The sequence below is a fragment of the Volvox carteri genome (assembly GCF_000143455.1).
Source record: "Volvox carteri f. nagariensis unplaced genomic scaffold VOLCAscaffold_15, whole genome shotgun sequence".
Lineage (NCBI taxonomy): Eukaryota > Viridiplantae > Chlorophyta > Chlorophyceae > Chlamydomonadales > Volvocaceae > Volvox > Volvox carteri.
The window spans coordinates 682,809-704,619 of NW_003307558.1; the positions used below are offsets into that span (position 1 = coordinate 682,809).

The 21,811-nt window shown below is 55.9% G+C and overlaps 3 protein-coding genes across 3 annotated transcripts in view; all 3 read left to right on the plus strand.

Moving 5' to 3' along the window:
- Positions 1-2,476, plus strand: part of VOLCADRAFT_90032 (uncharacterized protein) — a gene marked incomplete at both ends in the record, with an annotated part of 9,586 nt that extends 7,110 nt beyond the window's left edge. The window contains 4 exons of the mRNA XM_002949571.1: positions 120-159; positions 482-902; positions 1,501-1,571; positions 1,900-2,476. Coding sequence (XP_002949617.1) covers positions 120-159; positions 482-902; positions 1,501-1,571; positions 1,900-2,476 — 1,109 coding nt within the window. The remainder of the gene's footprint in view (positions 1-119; positions 160-481; positions 903-1,500; positions 1,572-1,899) is intronic.
- Positions 2,477-5,443: 2,967 nt separating this feature from the next.
- Positions 5,444-9,921, plus strand: VOLCADRAFT_90033 (uncharacterized protein; the record flags this gene model as incomplete). The annotated part of the gene is made up of 6 exons (XM_002949572.1): positions 5,444-5,485; positions 5,768-5,980; positions 6,116-6,227; positions 6,958-8,141; positions 8,596-9,012; positions 9,208-9,921. The coding sequence occupies 6 exons, from the start codon at positions 5,444-5,446 to the stop codon at positions 9,919-9,921; spliced, it is 2,682 nt and encodes an 893-aa protein (XP_002949618.1).
- Positions 9,922-15,074: 5,153 nt separating this feature from the next.
- Positions 15,075-21,811, plus strand: part of VOLCADRAFT_90034 (uncharacterized protein) — a gene marked incomplete at both ends in the record, with an annotated part of 13,449 nt that continues 6,712 nt past the window's right edge. The window contains 14 exons of the mRNA XM_002949573.1: positions 15,075-15,204; positions 15,395-15,534; positions 15,693-15,921; positions 16,400-16,498; positions 16,688-17,067; positions 17,404-17,523; positions 17,895-18,120; positions 18,473-18,620; positions 19,347-19,477; positions 19,648-19,967; positions 20,182-20,514; positions 20,775-20,861; positions 21,159-21,239; positions 21,511-21,752. Of these exons, the coding sequence (XP_002949619.1) occupies positions 15,075-15,204; positions 15,395-15,534; positions 15,693-15,921; positions 16,400-16,498; positions 16,688-17,067; positions 17,404-17,523; positions 17,895-18,120; positions 18,473-18,620; positions 19,347-19,477; positions 19,648-19,967; positions 20,182-20,514; positions 20,775-20,861; positions 21,159-21,239; positions 21,511-21,752 (2,666 nt within the window). The remainder of the gene's footprint in view (positions 15,205-15,394; positions 15,535-15,692; positions 15,922-16,399; positions 16,499-16,687; positions 17,068-17,403; positions 17,524-17,894; positions 18,121-18,472; positions 18,621-19,346; positions 19,478-19,647; positions 19,968-20,181; positions 20,515-20,774; positions 20,862-21,158; positions 21,240-21,510; positions 21,753-21,811) is intronic.

Consider the following 21,811-nt stretch of genomic DNA (forward strand, 5'->3'; position numbering starts at 1 on the left):
GCGCGTGCGTGCACGCGCCCTTCGTGCCTTCCATGTTACGGAGCCCGGCAGCTTCAAGCACCATATTCTCGTTGCCTGATACCTTATGATTCCCACCGCCCCATCCTCCTGCTTTGCAGACATTCTGATGCGCGAGATGGCTTGGAGCCACTGCTGGGTGTAAGTTGGCTGCGGCGCGGCGTGGTGGTCCTTTGCGGGTCGCGGTGGGATTGGTGCACATGCATGCAAGGGTTGCCAGCTCTCGTAGGTTGACCGGGTTTACCTTGGGATGAAACACGTTTACACTGCGTGCGGACCGCCAGAACTTCCTTCCAGCTCTGTGTACGTACGAACAGGCAGATGGATTTAACAGTTTTTTAGGTGTTTGGTTGAGGGAGGCTTCCCCGCCGCATGATGCCAAAGAAGCCCACCGTCTAACACCGGTCCTTCTCTAACCTGCCTTATGTTCCCCTTCTGCGCCCCTCTCCCTTCTTTAACGCAGACGCGACTGCCTGCCGGAGCCTTTTCGAGGGAAGCCCTACAATCTGTCGATCAACCAAGTCACCAAGCACAACATCGCGCTCATACCGCCAGCTTCGTACGAGCTCATCCTCTTCCCAGCACCGTTCGGCATGCAGATCTATGTGACCCTCTACATGACGAACGGCAGCGTCGCCACATACAACTCGACCGTAGGCTCGCCAGTCATTGGCGGTACCCTGCAAAGACTCTCCCTGTCACCGCTGTCCAACCTGACCATCGTGTACTACATCCCCGCCACCTTTGACGTGGATGGACTGGCTGCTGCGACTATCCTCCGAATGATCAAGGGCTCACAGGCCCCGAATCCGCCGCTGCCGCCGTCGCCGCCACCTGCGCCGCCGCCAGGACCGCCTCGCGCAATACCCATCCCCCGGGTCCAGGTGAGTCGCGTGTGTGTGTGTGTGTCTGTCTGTGTGTGTGTGCCCTGACATGTCAAATGTGTTGGCTGGCGGCTATTCCTCGCCGACGCTAGGGCGATCACCTCTTTACTTGAGACGAAACGTTAGCCGCTTAGTCACCTCAGTACTGTATACCACATACCCGGCACTGCGAGGAACTCCGTGTCTGTCTGCGAAGGGTTGCTAAGGTATGAAGGGGACCTGTTTCGCCCCTCTCCTAGTGTAACGTCCCTTGCATGTTGGCAGTGTGTTTGTGAATGCGTCGGTAGAGGGAAGCTCTATCTGTGGCTTAATAAGCGGCCTCTGCGACTTGTAGTACTAATATGTTGTGAATGCGCTGCGGTTTAGATAAGTTGGTAAACCCGTTGATCCGTCAAATCGTTTTTTGGACGATTACCAACTGCCTGCCTGGCGCAGGGTGCATGCGATGCTCTTGGCGCGCATGTCTACCTGCCTGCCTTGCCCATCCGTATGCTTGCCTTGCCCATATGCTTGCGCCGCGCCATGTGACCGCAAAGAGTTCACCCCAACTGACGTCTCTCCGTATGGATCATGTTGCGATGCGATGAATGCGACACAGATTAGCACCTTCTTCCTGGTGGCGGCCAATGTTTCGCTGACGTCTCCGGGCGCTGGCCTGACGGACGCCGGGTGCGTGGGGAAGCGCGTGGGGAAGCACGGGTACTTATTTATGTGCTTATGTGCTGCAAACCGAACCAAACGCTGCTTGCGAAAGCGCCATCAAGGCGTGATGACAAGATCCTTAGTCAACAGCTAGAGATAGAGAAAGCTCAGTGCTTAAGGTGACAGGGTGAGAGAGTGCGCGCGGCGGTTTCAGTCGCACCCTCAGCACGAATGAACATCTCACACCAAGGCATGACATGGCATACATCGTAGCTTGGGGACTTTGGGGTTTTAACCCAAATAAGAAAATGTATACTATCACAATTGTCACCACCATGCTCCGAAACCACTGCAGGACCTACGTGACTGTTCCGATCAATTTCTACGATTACAGTCTCTTAGCGGACTGCTCCGACCCCAGCGTCCGGGCGTACATGGCACGGGTCCAAGCCTTGGGCCTAAAAGAGACATCCGTCAACTGCCGCTACGCGGCCGCGACCTACGGCGAGTCGTTGTTGCGGCGGCTGCGTCGCACACTCATCAGCGCCTCCTCGTGGCTCTTGGACAAGGCTGGGCTACAGTCGGCATCGGCGGATGTGAAGCGCCGTTTCCTCCAAACTACGACCACTTCGGGCGCACCGGAACTGCTCAACGTCTTCCTCACCTATATGGAGACCCAGCGCGACATTGCCGCCTCGGCAAGCTCTACCTGCGCAAAGCTTACTGCTTTTTTTGGTGGCTCGTGCGACCCATCGGCCTTTCAGACGGCTCGGCGTGTCAGGTACACGACGGCAAAAGTCGCGAGCTCGTTCGCGAACGGCGCCGCCGCCTGCCAGGCGGGGAGCAACGAGGGCTTCAACCGGCTGCTGAGCACTGCCCGGATCTCCGTGTACGATGTCAAGTTGATGAACTGCACCATCAGGAGGTTCTAATCTGCCGTTCCAACACAGTTCTGACGATACAGTTCGAGAGTCTAGAATCCTATGCACGCCGCCGCCGCCACCGCCGCCGCCACCGCCGCCACTGCCGCCGCCACCGTCGGTCGTCGCCGTACGAAGAGATGGTGAACGAGAGGGAGCAAGGAGCAGTATTAGAGGGAGGAAGAGGAGGAGGAGGAGAAGAAGAAGATCAAGAAGAGTTCATCTGGGAGAGCGCTGTTGCCGGCGAAAGTTTTTGGCTAGGTGCCGTCCAAGCAGCCGATCATGTCGCGGAGCAGCAGACGATGACCACCACCGCTGCTGGTGATGCATCTGGGAGGAAGATCGGAGGAGGCTAGGCGGGCCTTCGTTGTTCCGTGAATAACCACTTTGGAATATTGTGGTGGATGTCAAAGATTCCGTCGGGGTCATCATCATGCCGCATGCAGTGATACCTCGTGAAGTTACCAGCAACTGTCAACTGTCATCGTACACCGTTGAGACGACGTATAGCCGTACTTTAGTTGGCAGCAGAGGCAGCGGCTACCGTTGAGTTCTTGCTGACAGTGGTTTGTACGTTCATGCAGTGAGGCCAGCCGTGGCTACTTCGCTTAGCTTGGAATTCCGGCGTCGGGGTCGTTTTGCACTGCCGGGGTTCAGTGCGGCGGCTGATTTTCTTGATGTAGTAGCTCTTGGGGACGTTTGCACCTGCTGGTTATGGTGGTTGCAAGCCAAGCTGGCTAATATTTTTCCCATTGCGGCGGTCGCATCGCGCGAAAGCTGCCATTACGCAGCTGAATGCATTTTCGTAGCGCAGTTGTGTTGCTGTGGTGTTGCCGTGCGCTAATACGTAGTGGCTGGGAGGCGTTTCCCCTTCTTTGTAGGTGCATGTAGGTGCGGTCCGCCCTTCCCGCCGCATATGACTAGATATAGTGCTCATGAAAACCTGCACGGGGTGCCCCTGTCCCGAGGCTTTTCGCGCAGTATAGCCACACGACGAACATGGGCTCGATCGGGCCCGGACGGTTGGCACCTAGCGCTGCTCAATTTATGTATCTTAGTTAGATAGTACAGAAGCGCAACACGGATACGTTGGGAATATGTGTCGATATAGCTAGCGCACGTGCTTGTAGTGTGTGTTGGAATTTGCTCGAGTGTACTGCAGCTGTGTTAAAAGCAGGTTGAGCTGAAACGACTGGGACAGTGATTATTATGATGTTAGCGATGTAGCGATGCAAGTAGCGCCCTTTTGTTCCAGTCTGAATATACTTGAAGAAAGGTCCCGAGATATCATGCATGCTATGCACATCGAGCATGACTGCGTTGGGTTTGCGAAGCAGGCCTGGTGGACCGGCAACTATTTCCGGTGCATCGTGCCCACAGCCGCCAGGTGCCCACTCGGCCATCTGCTGACAAGGCCACGGTGCTTCTGCACGACTAGAAACCATACATGCACCGATGACACGATCCTGCTGGGATCTCCCATCTCTGCTGCTGATCGATCCTGTTGGAGGTCATCTTTGCAGATGGCCAGGTGCCTTCGTCTGTGGGTACGGCGGCTCGTGGATCACCTTGCCCACGCGCCGCGCAAAGGCTCGTCTGTGGCGAAGCTGCTGACGCCCTACTTGCCATTTAGTAGAACCGTTCTTGTCCAAGTTTTGGCCGTTACTGTACACCGAAAAGTAGGCATGACCTTCGTTGAAAACCGCCTCGCAGCAACTAACATTTTCCCAGGTTTCCAAAAGCCAAGGGGACGTGTTGCAGAAAGGATACTTCCTGAACGCCTCCTAGCTACTTTGGAACACATGCTGATGGCAGGGCCACATACATAAGCTCCTGCCAGGGGAGCTTGTCTTTGCATCCGCTAAATGTAAGATAGCAGAGCTTTGTTATTGTATGATACCCTTGCAAATAATTTGATTTGCCTTCTACGTGCTACAAAAGTCTGCCTCCAGGAGACTGTGAGCTTCCAAGCCTAGAACTGAGGCGGTTGATTGCCAGTTGCGCACGGACGGTGGTTGTAAGAAAGGGCACAACGGCCACGCATCTGCCTTTGGATGTACAGCCTCTACCTGTCAATATATTATAGATACTCGTAGCCTTTAATCCGCCGCACATCAGTTTACTCTTTGAGAGCTAACGCCAGGAATCCGACTGGCCTGCTATACTTGACTCGCACATAGACGTGCACTTCTTTTAATGCAGCGATAGATTTACTCGGATATAGTCACCGGTGCTGCGTTGGTCATAAACATTGCTTGCAGATGGCTTGTATCACTTGGGCCTTGCCTCCGGCGACTTACTTCCCAGCCAGTGCATAGGCCGGCAATCTTAATTTTTAAAGTAGGGCAGATATCTCTGTACAGATAGGCATAACTCAGTGTCCATTAGCTCGTCTCTTCCATCCCAACGACCTTCTTTGTCAAGCGTCTATTTTTGCCGAGTCTTGATCATCGCGGTCTCCCATACATCATGCATACGCTTGGGTGTTGTGATTTGGTTAGATTCCAGCGTCAGTCGACCGGCAACGTGAGAGCGACTCGCTTTCCAGTTTGCGGCTTCCAACGAACACAGTGCTTGCGTGGCAGCAGACCGCCGTCGGGGACGAGTTTGGTCACTTGCAAGTCAGGCGAACCTCAAGAATCATTCAATGGAGATATAGTGGGGTCTGACGCGCAGGGAGCCTTGGATGCCAATGCAAAACATGAATTAACTCCTCAACCAGCGTTCAACGCAGATCAAGGACAGTATATTGAGTCCAAAGAATCACCTCCACCAATCAGCTCAGCTTCAGCTTTAACCGGTATGGCAGCGGAGATTAGAGAGACTCAGCTTTCCCGGAGCCCTAGCTCGTTTCTGAATGCACCATACTCGCACTATTCAGCTGACAGAAACGGATGGTATGAATGGCATCTTTTTGATGTCCTTGAGAATACTCACATCGATGCTCAATCAGCGAGCCACTTTTTCTCACAGCTTGCCATGCACGACTCACTGGACAGCCGCCTGACAATGGACGACTTGGTAAGTGGTGTTTAATATTCCATGACAATCTTCTGGTCCTTAATATCTCGGAGCCCTCCGCCAAACGAAAACCTGCTTGCTAAACTGACAAGATGGAGCCACTGCCAAGCCCAATACTTCAGCTTTATCCTTAACCCAAACTTAACAAGGCACTGATAATGTTTTTTGCTATAGTTTCATCCTCAGTGCTTAGCAGTGTTTGTAAACCACCTCTACACCTAACCTAAAACCGGCAACCTAACACTCTCAATCACTGCGTGTCCCGCCTTCCCATCCCCACAGCTGCACACCGCCCGAATCGCTGATATCACCGGCTTCACGCCGCCGCCAGTCGTCCTGGCGCAACTTCGAAACCTAGTGCAGTCTTCGGGCCCAGAGCCAGCCAAAGCCACAGCCGAGCCGTTGCTATCGGCGTACGGGTGCGACCTGGCGGCTCTGCTTGACATGTTCCAGGCCATGGACATCACTCCCTCAATAACCTGGATGGATCACGCGGTGCGTGCGTGGCTTTCTGCAGCCGCCGCCCGCGGTCATCTCACTGCCGCCAACGTACGTTCCACCATGACGATGTTGGAGGCTATTTATATGCCCGGCGCGACTTCGTCCGCAGAACCACCGCCGCTGGCACAGACACCGCCGTACATGAGGATGACTCAGCATCCACCGTACGAAACTGCCGCTACCCGATGGCCATCGTCATCGTGGCCGTCGCAGCAGGATGTCGCCCGCGTGGTGGGTCCAGGTTCGGGTCCCCGAGCCACCGGAGGAGGCGGCGTTGGCATTGACAGCAGTGGCAGATGCGGTGATTCCGCTGCCGCTAGCGTGCTGAGCTGGCTCGATGCCTGCGTCGCCGCACTGCTCGACAGCGGCGCGCTTGGGCGCGCACATCAGCGGGAGGAATTGTACGGCATGCTTCCATACCTCGCGACGTCGCCGTCGGCGGCCATAGTGGAGCGCTTGTACGGCGAAGCGTGGCCTCCGCGCTTAGCCCCCGACGAGGACGCAGCATGCCCGGAGCACATCGCGTCAATGCTGTGGCTGGTTGCTGCGTCGGGTGTGTATGTGTGCGTGTGTGCGTGTGTATGTGTGTGTGTGTGTGCGTGTGTGTATGTATGTCTGGATTTTCTACTCATGCAGTTCGGCACCAGTCCCATGAAGTCATTGTAAGCCCTTCCGTAGGCAGGGAAGCCAATTCCATGGGGTGGAGGCCAAAGCAGCGATTCGGGAGCCACTGGCTGGCTGCTGCATGCTTGGACTAGTAACGTCCAGACGAGCTCGGAGGGTCGCGGGCTGCGTAAAGGAAGCGAAGTCAAAAGCAAAACAATATACGCGCTTTGCGCAACCAATCGACCTCTGTCCGCGAACCAGTAGTAGGTCTCAAACCCTGCCGAAACCAACGCAGTTATGCCGGTAACTACCTTTTTTTTTGGCTACGTCACCCAGACAACAAGATCCCCAAATGCGCTGTTCAGGTGCCAGGCTTCCGCCGGCCGTCATTCAAGGAGAGCTACGGGCGCTGGAGGCGGCCGTCATCCGCAAGACGATCAATGGCGGCAGCGGCAGCCGCGGTGGCAGCCGCGGTGGCTTGAAGAACCCCACCAGAAATCTTGGCAACGACGCTAGCACCGCCGCTGCCGTGGCTGCTCTCAATGCGGCCTTCTCGCTCCCTTCCGCGTCGGGCTCCGACGGGCTCGGTGAACCATCTTCTTCGCCCACAACATCGTTGCCGTCCTCTACCGCCTCCTCCATTGCCTCTTCGTCCGGCTCTCTATCACTCCCGGCGACCACCATCCCCCCATTTCCACCACCTTTTGGCGGCAGTGCAACAACGTCGCCGCCTCCGCTGCCTTCGCGGTTAAATGGTGACCGGCGGCGCATCTCGCCGTACGGTGCGTACTTGGCTCTTTGGGCTTTTCATCACTACCGCTATATTCCTCACGCCACGATTGCACGCGTCGTCGGGCCGGCGCTCCTTGCCGCCGTTCTTGATGCTGGCGTGGGCGGCGGTCGTGGGCTCGGGCCCCGTCAACGTTGCCGTATCGTACGTTCCATACTGATGTGTTTTGGTTCCGTACCGCCGCATCTCCTGGCGCGGTACGACTGGTCATCGCTGTTTCGCGGGTGGGAGACGCTGGGGGCGGCGGAGCTGTTGCCGCTGCTGCAGGACGTGGCGGCGCTGGCGCGACGGCAGCGACGACGGCAGCGCGGCAACGGACTTGCTCCTGACGCTGCCATGGCCGACGGCGGCAGCAACGGCGGTGGCCGATCGCAGCTCCTGCGGCTGTCTCACCTTGTTGCGCATGTCGTACAGTTGCCGGGATGGCAGCGGCGACTGGAGAATGTGAGCCTTTCAGACGCCATTGCCTCGCTGGCAGGCCTGCTTACCGTACTTAGCAGTGACGCAGCTGACGCCGACGAAGGCGTCGATGCCGCTGCCAAGGAAACGGAGCTCGATACGGCGGCAGCCGCGGAACTTGGCCACGTCGACATCGACGGCGGCGATGGCGGCGGCGGCAGTGTCGACGGCGACGGGGTCAGGAGCCTCGAGGACGGCGGCGATGACGTCTCCGACCTCTCCAGGAAGGCAATCTTGGCGTCGCCCTTCGCACAAGGCGTGCTAGCAAGCTGGCTGGGCTTGGTGTTACCGACTATTCAGGTGCGAAAGGGTTAGCCTGGAAAGGTACTCTGAACTCCGTCCGCTCAGGAGCATATGCTGGGCAGCAGCACAGCACAGGTATCTTCGTTCCTTTCTGGGTCGCTTGTGATAGTCGGCCGTACGTCGTAGCTTTTGCCGCAACGTATGCAGTGACGGCACCCGAGCAGAGGCCTCTGCACAAACGGATTCAGGCATACTACAGACCGTCCTTGCTCCTTGGCTCTGACACGCTTGCTTTATGTTGCACTTGTCGTATATAACATCGCCGTACGCCGTGCATATTGTGATATGCCATGATTTGCAGGAGGGTGTAAAGCAAATGACGGGTGACTGGGGGGCAGCGGGTCGTACGACTGACGGTGGTGGTGGTGGTGGCGGCGGCGGCGGCTCTGTCAACCCCACAGCGGTTGCCGCCGCCCCTGCAGCGACACAACGCTGGCCACCGTACCCGCAGCTTCAAGGCTCGCAACCCAGACACGGAACGCATGGCGTAGACGGCGATACCGCCGCTGGCGGTGTGACGGACGCGGAGCTGTCGCGCCCAACGGGTTACGTGGCCGTAGCGGCTGCGGGTGCTGAGATCAACAGCGGCGGCGGCGGCGCCGATCGACGGTCGATGTCATGGCTGCCGCCGCCGATGCCGGCGGCGGCGACGGCTCTGACGCCAACGTTGCCGCCACCGCTGCTCACAGCGCGCGAGCTGACGGCAGCGCTGACTGTGCTCCGTGACACCGCGACGGCACTGGACCCCAGGGAGCAGCCGGTGTTCCACCGTACTTTGATGTGGGCGATGCAGCGGCTGGGTTCGCGCGCCGGGCGGTGCACCTTGGAACCGGAGACCTTCAGCTCTGTGCCGGACATGCTCGTGCGGGTAAGTACGGCACCGATGGTGTACGACGTGCTTGGGAAAAGGCACCGGGATGGGGGACCACACGGCCAGATGGTGTCAACTGCGCAACTATCGCCACATCTATGTTGGGTTGTATTGGGCCCCCCGCCCTACACATGCTGCCGAAGAAATCATGGACTTTTGTACGGACTCTGTGCGGGTGTGGGCTCCATGCAGGTGGATGCGCTGGGCTGGGTCGACGTACCGATCGTGTGGGCGCACGCCGTCGTCCAGCATCCCGATGCCGAGGGCTTATGGTTTCGGAATCTGCCCTGGCACGGGGCCTTGCGTGCCGTACTGGTTTCGGGAAAGCTCGTAATCCGTGCTCGGGCTGAGGTGCTGCGCCAACACGGCGCTAACGCCGCCGCCGCCACCGCCGCCATCACCGAGTTTATATCCCCACAGTCCGAAGAGCGCCCGCATCTGCAGCAACCCGCCGTGAGTGGAGGGCCCTCTGCTCGAGTGCCGAGCTCAGACCGCCGTACTGATGCCACCGAGCCGCAGCCGCAGCCGCCACCTTCCAAAGCAACTGCATTGCTGGCTGCAGCACAGCGGCTCCGGAGCCATCTCGTGGGCCTCCTGGCCGCGCGTACAGCGTCATGCAGCGGATCTGAGCTGCGGCAACTGGCACTGACATGGCAGGTGTACGGCATGCCGTACGACCAGGACGCGTTGGCTGTGACGCTGCGTGCACTGACGGCGGCGGCGGCGGCAGCTGCTGGCGGCTGCATTGGTGTGGATGCTGCGAGGGTGACGGCGAATGCGGCGGCTGTCAGCCGCGAGTCCATTCTTGACGCGGCGTCCCGTCTTGAGATGATGTGTGAGGCGCATCAGGTGCCGAGGGATGAGGTGGAGCATCTGTTTGGGCCGCTGCGGGCATATGGCCTGTGAGGAGCGTGCGGCCACCGCCCCGCGGATGTATTTTCTTGGTAACTGTAGGCGAAAGTGAATCTTTGTGTACTGATAAACGGTAGCAGTAGACGCGTAGACACCGGAGGGATGACGGATAGATGACGGTGTACTTGTAGGTATTAATAAGGAGGCGGATCTGGCCACGGAAACCGGACGCAATGCTGGGTTTTGACTTTCGCTTGGAAGCCAGCTTTGAAAATATTTAAGCTGCTGCAAATCCAACGAGATTTTTGTTGTACCCTTTTAGAGCCGGGGGGCTGCTTGATGAGGCAGCCTGACGGAAGTTTAGGTGGCGCGAAAGCGTGATGCGTCTTGGCACGCATTTTTGGCCCATCTCAGTAATATATATACAAATTATTGCAATGATCTTGTTGTGCAGAATGTTTGGTCATTTTAGGAAGCAATTTGATGCTGCGGCGAAGGTAAGGAGTGGAGGCGCTGTAGCCGGGAGCTTTGGTGAAATCTTGCAGGAGGTCGAGCTGCGGTGACCCCAAGGAAAGCAAGGCTGTTAATGGGATTACTCAGCCCATGAGTCTACTATTTACATTTTTATATCTTACCTTGTGATACTTCCCTGAAACTGCAAATGGTCGGTTGTTGATGCTGTTGAAACCTTGTTGCCTATTTAGCGCGGCCTCGAGTTAAGAGGTCATTATTATTTTTGGACTTAATTACCATGCGTATTATTAGTGAGGGTGTTTTGTAAAAAATATTATTGCAGTGGTGCACTGGAGCTCTTGCTATGTTTCGGGCTAACTAGCCACGTGCATACTACAGGCGTGGCTTTCCGCATTCTTAGGCCTCAGTTGTCGCAATATATGGTGTGCTGCTTAGCATTATGCATAAACATTTATTGTAACGTAGAGCCTTTTGAAGGATTGTGTTGGTAAACTCTCGAGCATGTCTTGATCTTTCAGGCGCAGCATCCGCCGTCAAGTCAAAAGCCCCGGGATCAAGGGGGGAACCCCCGGGGGCTTGTGTCCGTGTGCCCCCTTACACAGACCGGCAAAACTGTTGGAAATTGCAACGTACAGCCAGGGCCGCCGGGCGCCGTTCATGTCCTGGATAGGTCGCGAGCAATTGTGTATTACCTGGTACAGCAACGGTTACCTTGTAAATTTTGTGAAGCCAGGGTGCCAAGACGTGGCTGGGAAGGGGTGGACGCCAACCATTTCATCTTTGCAAAGGAAGGAAAGCGCCTTTGCTCGGTGTGCTCACACACCGTGGGGGTTTCCTGGTGTCTTGGGGAAGTTGAGGGGATGAAGTTTTTTGGGTGTTTTGGGGGGGGGTGACCTGGGAATGCATTGAGCTGGGGAGATGGGAGCGGGAGAAGGGGGTTTAGGGTTGTAGAAGATGGCCCCGGCGCGCGGCCCCCGGGCCCGAGAGAATCAGGGAATGCGGTGAAGAAGGCAGGTAGAGGATTGCGCCGAACAGGTGCAAGGGGCCCTTGGAGTTGAGGCACTGCGGACGAGGATGGCCGCTTCTGGTCTGGTTTTGCTGTTTTGCCGGTTTGCTTGGTGAGAACTTTGTCCTGTCAGTGGGCATATGTAGCTACGAGTCCGGCCTTGGCCGCCTGCAGGGCTCAGGGGATGCGGCCCCCAACGATTACGTGCCGATCCCGCGCATGCAGCCTTCCTCCCTTAGGACTTTCCGAGGCCTTGTCTGGGGCCTGAGCCCGGCGGACTCTTTTTGGCGTCGCGAAAATGCTTTTGTGACTTCCTGCCGGGTAGCTGGGGTTTGTTACCCGGACGTGTTCCTCCTCCTGCACTTCAGGGGCAACTGCCAGGATGTGGTGGTGCCTCGGCGGGGCGGGGGAACTTAGGCGCGGTGTGGCATCTAGACGCCGCAGCGGGGCCAGCAGCTGCTGATGACTACCCAGTTGAGGGGACGACCACGCCACTTTGCTCTCGTATTTGTGAACATGGCTGTAGTTAATCGTAGGGCTTATCGCCGCGTAGAATCCCCCGAGCAGTCAGGAACGGCGGTCCTTCCCGCGCTGTATGTATGTTGTTACAGGGTGGTATAGCTTCACCAGCGGCCCCCTTTCCCTTGGAGGCAGTTCCCTGCTCTCCCCTGCGAGAGGGGCACCCTAATCCGTTCACCCCATCCGACTTCAGAATGTATTCGTTGGGTTCAGCAACTCACCACCAGCATCCAACCAAATCTAGCGGATCAACGGCGCCTCAACTTAGTTCCTGGTCAGCTCGCAAGTATGTTTGTATGTCTGTGAGCGCAAGAGCTTCATTTCCTTAGGTGGTCTCTCCATCAATGCTTCAGGGTTGCTGGCCGGCTTTAGGCACGGTCAGGCATGGCGTGGCTGGCACATACAAATACACGTACACGAGGGTGGTTTCGTTTTGCAGGGGTAGTGTGCTTCATGTAGCGGTGGTCGGGTGAGGTGCTGCCACGGAGCGAGAATGGGTGCTGCTAGAGGTGGTACCAAAGGTGCGACCGCCTTGACACCGTGTGCCGACCGCCTGCCGCGTATGGGGTCCCCCTTGTGCGAGTTGACTGACCAGCCAAAGTTAAGAGCGAGGCCGTCACGGCTAGCGTGGCCTTTGCGTGGCCTCTGGGCGCGTCGATTAGCAGTCTCGAGTTCGAAGCGCGAGGGCTTAGCCACGTTTGTGGGGGTTTTGATTTTGGGCTCAAGGCACCGACAAGGCGGCCCCTCATCACGGGGAGGAGGTTCGCCCAGGCGTTGCAAGGACCCAGGTGCGCAGCCGCGCTTGCTCAGGTTGCATGGGCGGGAACTGTGCCGCAGCGCGTGCTGAGGTTGTTTGTTTGAGGGCCTTGGTAGCCACCGGGCAATCTTTCTTCTTGGCAAAGGGGGGAACGCGCGTGTGTGTGTGTGTGTGTGGTGTGTGTGTGTGTGTGTGTGGGTGGGTGGGGGGGGGGTGGGGGGGGGGGTGCGCGTAGACAAATGTGTAAATGCAGCAAAGGATTATCGAAGGCTCGAACGCACAACGAAAGGTTGAGCAAACTCTGCTCCCCTTCCATCCATGTCAGATTCAGGTCTTGCAAGCCGCAGTGATCCTCCTTGAACAGCCGTATGGATGGTGTTGTTGGAGCACCCTGCGTTGTCCGCAGGTGCAGCGTGTTTTGAGTTTTAACGTTTTCATCGGGCGCGGCCGGCTTCAGTGCAGTTTTTGGCATGCTGCGTCGGCATTTCGATGACGTGGACGACAGAGAGCGGCACCAGACATGAGGCAACTTTGAAACACTATCAGCACAGTCCTGTTACCCTCTGTTAGAGCTAAGCGACTGATTTTTTGCGGCCGGCTCTGCTAGGTGGTTAAGCGGTTACACGCAATTCACATGGGGGTTGGGAATCGGCGTCTAGATCTGCATGCTACAGCTCCATGACCTCACGGACAGAACGGCAAGTTTAAGCTCTACGGTTACACTCCGGTTATTTCGGCCACGGCAGCGTTTCTTGCGAGCCGTAGGGATCCGTGACCACATCTTGCCGCCGCCAACAAATTGCACAGTTTTTTGTCGCGTTGGAAAAATCATTATTGCAACTTTGCCCTAAGATCGCACCTGAAGCCTTTAAGGGCATCCCAACAAGGAAATGTTGTGCTTGGAATGTTGGATTTCCGGTTTCAGAGCATGTCTGGTCCCGTACCAGTAACTTTGTAACCTTGAGAGTTTTTTCGATTATTCCTTTGTAGCCGCGCCGCATTTGACGTTATAGCAGCAGATCTTCGCCGTGTTTTTTCCTAAAACCACGAAATCTAGTGCCACCCAGCGCCCAACTACGCCTCTAACCTTGCTAGGAGAACCCGAACAGCGCGAAACTTCTACAATCGAGGACTTCAAGATATCATCCGTTTCGAAGTTTCGGATGTGGGAGGCGAGCATGGCGTGATATCAATGCTTGCGGCGGCGGACTTCTTCCTGCGCATACAGCAACGTAACAGGGCATGTACATATATAGATACTTATGCTCTCAGGTCACTTCTTTGTGCGGTTTGCAAAGTGATGTTCGCCAAAACAGGAGCACACTTGAGCTAAGGTCTCGAAACCGGAACAATCAGGCTGCGGTAATCATGGAAATGTTCAAAGGATGTTACGGGATTCATACGCACGGTACCGGTTTATGAGGGTGAGGCCGTTTAGGCTCCGGCATCCATGATATTGGCAATTATGGTTCCTTAATTTAGGTTTATATCAGCCGAAATGGTAGCGACCGAAATGCGTGCCGCTCATAGACGTCATAGTTCTAACGTTACCGGTACCATAAAAATCTGCATGCTGCAATCCTGAAGAAGTCATGCGATAGGTTTCTCTATACCTATTGTTACAGAATTATTGTGTCAAACAGAATTGCGGCAAACATGGCTTGGTGGGCGGTTACGGGATACCAGCTGCATCACAACGATAAATGATGCAGATACCAATTAAATGAAAGATTCTGTTACATTTTGTTGGCCGGATTTGTCCGTCTTTCCTGCTTTCTCCTTGAATTACGTGCCCTGACCAAGCCAGCCAGCTGCTGCTAAGGTTACAAACGTGTATAGAAAAGCTCATAGTCCGCACGTAACCTGCATATGTCCTCAATATTTACCGACAAGCAGGGGTTCATGCTGCATTCCCTCCTCCTGCATTTGGAAGGCCACCGGAAGTCTTCTTGCAGTGTACTTGCATCAGCTGACACAAACATGAACGACATCAGGATTATTTAGAGGCACGATTGCTTACAAAGTCACTAACCATACATAGTGTACATACATTACATATCATCTTGCTGGGCCTTTCTTTTCCGTATAATGTACTTCTCGCTGACGGCCCACCAGTCTTAGGTGTCCATCCCAATTCGATAACAACATTATCCCGCTCAAGATTAAGTGATACATATCTGAACACTAAACGCTGCTTTGTGAGCGGGTTAAATCCGTGAGATACCGACGGCCAGCCCCGTTCCGCAAACGGGTAAACCTCACCCTTGGAAACAAATAAATTCAACTGACAAGGCTGGCACCAAGGCGCGCTCAGCTCACTTTCCTTGGGTAGCTGGACTGCCGACCGAAACGGTTGTTCCGGTCGCCATCCCCTGCTTCCGGTGACCTGTCTGTGATGCTCCTCATTTCCGGAACACGTCTACACTTGTAACAAAGCACCTGCAAAGGACAATGGCCGCCGCTGGGGCCTTCCTCCCGGCGGCAGGACTCATGCTCCTCTTGATGAGTTCGGTCTCAGTTGCGTCACGGTCGAGTGAGGGAGCATGGTCTACGGTCAAGTCAATTAACACTGGAAGAAAACGTAAGTCCCTGGAGATTTCCCTTCACCTCTAGGTGGTTTACTTGCCATGTGTGACCCGTCCCGCTCCCACAATTCGCAAACAGGGAGGACAAGGTTTCGCATATGTATACCTTGTTGATTAAAAATTTCCACTGGATCATTCTATGGATTGATTTGTGCATTCACCGCCCGCTGTTTCTCACTCATGCAGTGGCCCAAGTGATAAGCTCATTTCCGACCGTGCCCAGCTGCGTTCACTCTGACCCCACCAACTACACATACGTTGATACGGACATCAGTGGGCCAGCGGACAGTTGCTATGACCAGGCCGGCTGCCTAGACTTCCTGGCGGTGAGCATCGGTCGGCATTCGTTCAGGTTTTGCACATTGAATGCACACTCCAGCTATGTTTCTGTTTAACCATATTTTAGCCTGAAGTATCAACCAAAAATTCGATGTTATTATAGAGCTGGTGCCAAAACGCCCCGTTCCCCTTCCCATGGCTGCAGGATAGCACAACTTGCAGGACAATTAGCACAAGCACCGGCAGCTGGCTTTACTGCCAGTTTTGCATTTTCTGGTCCGACGTGCGCAATTGCCCCAAGGACGCTGTCGACACGATCAGCCATGTCTGCTCGGCCGACGAGTTCTGGACCCCCGGTGTCATCACTAGCGCCGGGGCTGAACCCACCATCGGAGCCACCAACAAGCTGAATACCTGGGCCTCCTACTCTGATGGTAAGGATTTTGAAACAGTGCTGCGGTTTTTAAACAGCGCTGCGGTTTTGCGGTCGTAGGTAGATATGTGCGAGCCTATAAACAGCTGCTGAATGTCGACAAGACCTTGTGATGTCGCAACTGCATCGCGATTGTTGATATGGGGGGTGCTTAGGCGTGTTGGGAGCGCTGGAAGATGTTATTTAAGCACGGGTGACCACATGTCCTGTCATCGATAACGTCTTCAGTTGGCTTTTGGATTTCATGCGATTTTCATGCTACCCAGATCCGTGTGCTACATTTCGAGATGCGTTACCCGCCGATGTCTCTTACGGGTTCATGTTTGGAAGGATCAGCTCCTTACTTACCTTACAACTCCATAACACGTAACGCAGCGCAACGCAACGCCAGGCGATGCAATAATAAAGCGGTGCAACACCCGTAACCCCGTAACCCCGTAACCCCTCCTACTACTACACCTACCTCCCGCCCTTTCCAGATAAATACTGCCAGTGGGTGCGGTGGAACAACAGCGCTGGCGCATCGGCCTGGGCGGATCTCGCATTCACTGTCAAGGACGGGACCCAGGCCTGTCTGTGTGAGTGTGCTCATAGACTTGTATCTAGATCTCTAGATCTGACCCGTGGGTTGGAACACCATGTGCACAACCCACATGCCGTGTACAGGATTCGGCTTTGTCTTCTTCGTCGGCCGTAATATGGCCTATACAGGCACCTCTCCCGGCTCGTTATCCGCAACATACCTCCATCCCCTCCCCCCAACGCAGCTACTGGCACCCCACCCCTCAACGTCGTTATCAACGGTATCGCCGCCAGCTGTCAAGGCCCGCGCACAGTCAACGGGGTGAGGGCTGGTTGTGGCCAGGGCGACCAGGCCAACGAGTGCCTGTGGACGTTCCGTGTGCCGCGACCTGGGACTCCAAGCTTCAAGTGCAGCAACGTCTCGCCACCGCCGTCGCCACCGCGGCCGCCCAGCCCGCCGCCGCCACCACCACCGGCGCCGCCGCCGCCGCCTCGCCCGCCTCCCCCGCGGCCGCCCCCCCTTCCACCTCTGCCGCCAGGTGCCGTGCTGCCGCCGCCACCGCCGCTGCAGCTTTCAAACGTCGGTGGCTACACTTGCGTTAGTACGGACGACGCCGATGATGCGGTAAGTCCTTGCAACTCAAAACATACGGCGCAGGTTGTCGTACGTGGCAAGCTACCCCCCTTTTCAGCTGTGTGGCGCTGCACACTGCATCCGCATTACAGCTTTCTCGTCCTCTTTCCTCTCCACTTCCCTCTTCTCCCTCTTGTCCTTGCTTCTCTTCGTCTATTGCTGCTAGTGCTGCCACAGATATCGGGTTTTGTTGCTGTGTCACGACGTATTAGCTACCGTCCTTCCACACTTCACCAAGCGCTCCTTCTGCCGCCATCCGGTCGGACCGCCAGCCCATAAACTCATGCTACCTGCCCTCCTGTTCCTCTTCCCACATCGCATCTAAAGAATCACTGCCAAGGTGATGCATGTGGCAAGCTGTACGCCAATATGATCAAGAAGGCCCTGGACCTAGCACCTGCGGACGCCAGCGGCATCTTAGCCTTCGGCTCGTTCAGCAGCACCTCGGTAAGCGTTTTTGATCTGTCTACAGATGGGCGCATGCGGCTGGGGTTCATGGGCGCGGTCGGCTGCCCGCGTCTTGCCTTGACCATCTGCCTGATGTCTGTCAATCTGTCTGTCAATCTGTCTGTCTGTCTGTCTGTCAATCTGTCTGTCAATCTGTCTGTCAATCTGTCTGTCAATCTGTCTGTCAATCTGTCTGTCAATCTGTCTGTCAATCTGTCTGTCAATCTGTCTGTCAATCTGTCTGTCAATCTGTCTGTCAATCTGTCTGTCAATCTGTCTGTCTGTCTGTCTCTCTGCCTGTGCCTGCCTAATGTTAATCGACGCGCATGTGCATCCACTGATTTCTCCATTATGTTTTTATTGTAACACAGAATGCGAGGAAATCGCTCGAGAGCTGGGTAACGAGCGCCGGCTATTCGACCTCCATCATTACATACGCCACAAGCTCCAGCACGTACAGCAGCTACAACCTAACGAGGTACAAGATGATCTACGTCCCCTCCGACAACGGCAACACGGACGGCGGCATCACGTCGACGCAAAACCAAGCCCTCATCGCCATTCGGCCGAAAATCGTCGACTTCGTTAACAAACGCGGTGAGGTCGTCGTCGCGAAGGCGGTAGCGGTACTAATCTGCCAGAATCGTCCTACTCATAGACAAGCCTTGATGCTTTCCCCGACCGTACAACACCATGTTAATCGTAAGGTCTCATGGCGGCCTTTGTAACGCTCTCGCGCCGCACGTGTAAGCCGCACATGTGTTGGCTCGTTAGCCTTTCCCGTGTGTGTTTCCCCTGCCCCCAAGCGAACTGCGACCACTGAACCTGTTGAGCTCCATCCCCCGCACGCCGTCACCAACATTCCCCGTTCCCCCCATCCACATTTCTAATTCACACTCCCTTGGCATGCTTTGCCACTGCGCTTTACTTCCGTACTGCTGTCGTACAGGTGGCTCGATGGTGGTGCTGACTCAGTCTTCTTTTGGCACCTCGGCCTTTGGTTTCCTGCCCGTGTCCTTCACCTTCACCGCGCTTGACTTCGTCGATGTTTCCATTACCCGCGAGATGCAGCTCTTCTCACCGGAATCGAACAACAGGTGATGCGACAGTCCAACGGGCGGGAAACCCTTCTTGCGCCGCCGGCCTGTCCATTGGGGCCCCGGTAGTGCAGCTGAGCTCTGAACTTTGAGGACGGCTCGGCTGTGAAGCTCTCCATAGCGCCATAGCGTATCCTGATTAGGCACTGTGGCTTCCATGCAAGACGCGGTCGCATTTTTCCTTACCAGGCCCCCTCCTAAGGCAACCTTACCCGTGCCGTGCCAACTATGATCCTATTTGTAAATGTGTGGTAGGGGGAAATTTGGAGGGAATATCACCTTTGATTTTTCCTCGCATGTGTCGTACACGGACCACATACATATGTGCGTTGTGTGTGTGAGGCGAGTTGCTGTGTGATGTTAGGCCAGGAACATGTACGTATGTTTGTTGTTACAGGGTGGTTAACTTCGCCAGCGGCCCCTTTCCCGGGGGCAGTCCCTGCTCTCCCCTGCTAGAGGGGCACCCTAATCCGTCACCCCATCCGACTTCGGAATGTATTCATTGGGTTCGGCAACTCACCACCAGCATCCAACCAAATCTAGCGGATCAACGGCGCATCAACTTAGTTCCTGGTTAGCTCGCAAGTACGTATGTATGTATGAGTAGGTGTGTCTTGTATGCAACGTAGCCGCACGTTATGTATGTTTATAAATGTGAGTCTGTCGCACAACTGAACCGTCTGTATGTCTCTCTGTTCGTGTGTGTTTTTCTGTACATTCACGCAGTAACTTGGATCACGTGTACTATCACGGCTACTTCACCCGACCCATTGACTGGAACGGAATGCGAGTGATGGCCTACCAGACCGGCTTTTGTCCCGTGACTTCGGGACCCAACCAGGACTGCCGTGCGACAGGTGTGTACCCGGAGGGTCGGGGGAAGGGGGCCCTGAAGGATACCAGACGAGACAGTACGGTACGGACGGGTGGAAAGGTTGCCGTCGCCTTTTAAGGTGTTGCGTTGGTTTCAGTAGCCGCCGTTCTCCTCCTTCTTGGACGCATGCCTGTTTCCTGATCCCGCATGCAGTTCTGTGCAACACCAAGACTATCCTCACTGCTGAGAACTGCTACGATAAAATCGACAACGATAATGATGGCCTGATCGATAAGCAAGATCCCGATTGCTGGCGCTGTGGCGACTTCGTTGTGGACCCCGGGGAGCAGTGCGATGACGGCAACATCCTGGACGGAGACGGCTGCTCCGCAACCTGCCAGTTCCAGGACTTCCCGCCACCGCCACCGGTCGTGTTTGCGCCGCCACCGCCGCCAACCAATCAACCCGACGTTAACTACTGCTCATATGACGGCGTCACGGGCTGTGCTACCTGCCAGGGGAGCTGCGAAACGGTGCGCTGGGACTAAGGAGGCGGGGATTTCTGCACGCTGAAGCAAAGCGCCCTGGGACTGTGGGGGCGGAAGAGAAGGGCGTGGAGCCCGGATGCGACACCAGCTTAGTGCTAAGGGAATGCTGCCTTTGTTAGCTGTTGATAAAATTTACCAGTGCCGGTAACCTGCCATTCCCGAAACATGGAGACGAAACAAAAATTCATCTGTGATGCAGGAGGATAAGTGGTGGTCGAACGGCCGCATCTGCAAGCTGCCCCAAGCGTTGGGTGGCGCCATGCCGGACGACTATCTTTGCAGTAACGACTTTGGCGCTGTGGCGACGAAGGAGTTTGACTTCTACACCGTTGGCAGTGATGGTTCCGTAACAAGTGTGGGCATGGTGAACACGTTTCGCACGACACGGGGCGTCTTGCACGCCACGATGCGTACCACCTGCCCCAACCTGCTCTTCACCAACACCAATACAACTAACACAACGGATATCAACCACTTCCTGCTCATCAGCGTTGCGTTCTCGGGCAACCTGACGACGGTGTCGTTGCCGATGGTGGGTTGTCCTGGGTTTTAGAATGGGCATTGTTGTAGAGTTTTGTGAAAGGACATGTACGGTGTACGTCTGCTCTTTTTCCCAGGCTTGAATGTTGAGCTGATGGTTGGGTGGGGCTTCCCTTGTTCGCCCCATCTTATCGTGTACGTACCCCCTCCCCCCCCGCCCGTTCACCCCGTGTCCCTCTCCCTCCCTGCCCGTGCCTTGCTGCGCTGCCGTCCCCCCTTCCGTCCCTTCCCCCCTTCCGTCCCTCCGTCCAGAAACGGAACAAGACTGGCATTGTGCTGTACTCATGCTACACCTTCACATTCGATCTGAACGAGGTCTTCCCGGACATCGGATGCAGGGTACGTGCGTACGGGGCTCTTGAGGTCGCGCGGGGTGCGGGCGCTGTCCTCTGCGAGTTCACCCTCTCCCATCTCCCCTCTGGGTCGTGGGTCTCTGTCACAACCTTGTGGTTGGCCTACGTTAGGTCCTTGTCCTTGTACCAAACGATCCGGTCGTTGGTTGAATACGGCCAACCGGAATTCGAATCCGCGTTTTCTCCGTGTCAGGGAGCTGTCCTAGGCCTCTAGACGATGATTGCTAGGCGTGAAATCTAACTGTCATCCTCGCTGTCCTCCTCGTCTGCTTCTTTGTCGCAGCAAATCAATCTGGACCTGCGAATTACGGCCCGTACGTCGATGGTGACGTACTCAACCACCAGCCAAACCTGCATCACGCAGGTCAGTTTGATTTCGGTTGCGATTGCTAGGTTCTTTTAGGGATCTTGGTTTTCTGACGGGCTAATAGCGGTTATAGCGACCAGTTGAGAAGAGTGCAGAACCTGATTGTCCAGTTGTGTGCGAACCATGATTGTGTTGCCGTACGAGTAAAGGAATTGTCTAATGATGTGATGCTCGTCCAAGCAACAGTGTTTTAGGGTTTTTAAAATCCTATGTTATATGATCCTTCGTTTTTCAACCATAATGCTTTCCCTCTTTTCCCCATCCCCAGCCGGACAAGCACACCCAGACGGACAACATCATTGAAAAGTACAACTATTACAACGCTACGCCCTCTGCGCCGCCACCGCCGTTGATTCCGCCGTCGCCGCCGCCGCCGCCGCCGCCTCGGCCGCCCAGTCCGCCGCCGCCACCGCCTCCTAGCCCACCGCCCTCACCCATGCCGCCGCCGCCTCCCTCTCCGCCCCCAAGCCCCCCGCCGCCGTCGCCGCCGCCACCCAGCCCCCCGCCACCGTCCCCGCAACCGCCCTCTCCGCCGCCGCCGAGACCTCCTCCTCCACCACCGCCCAACC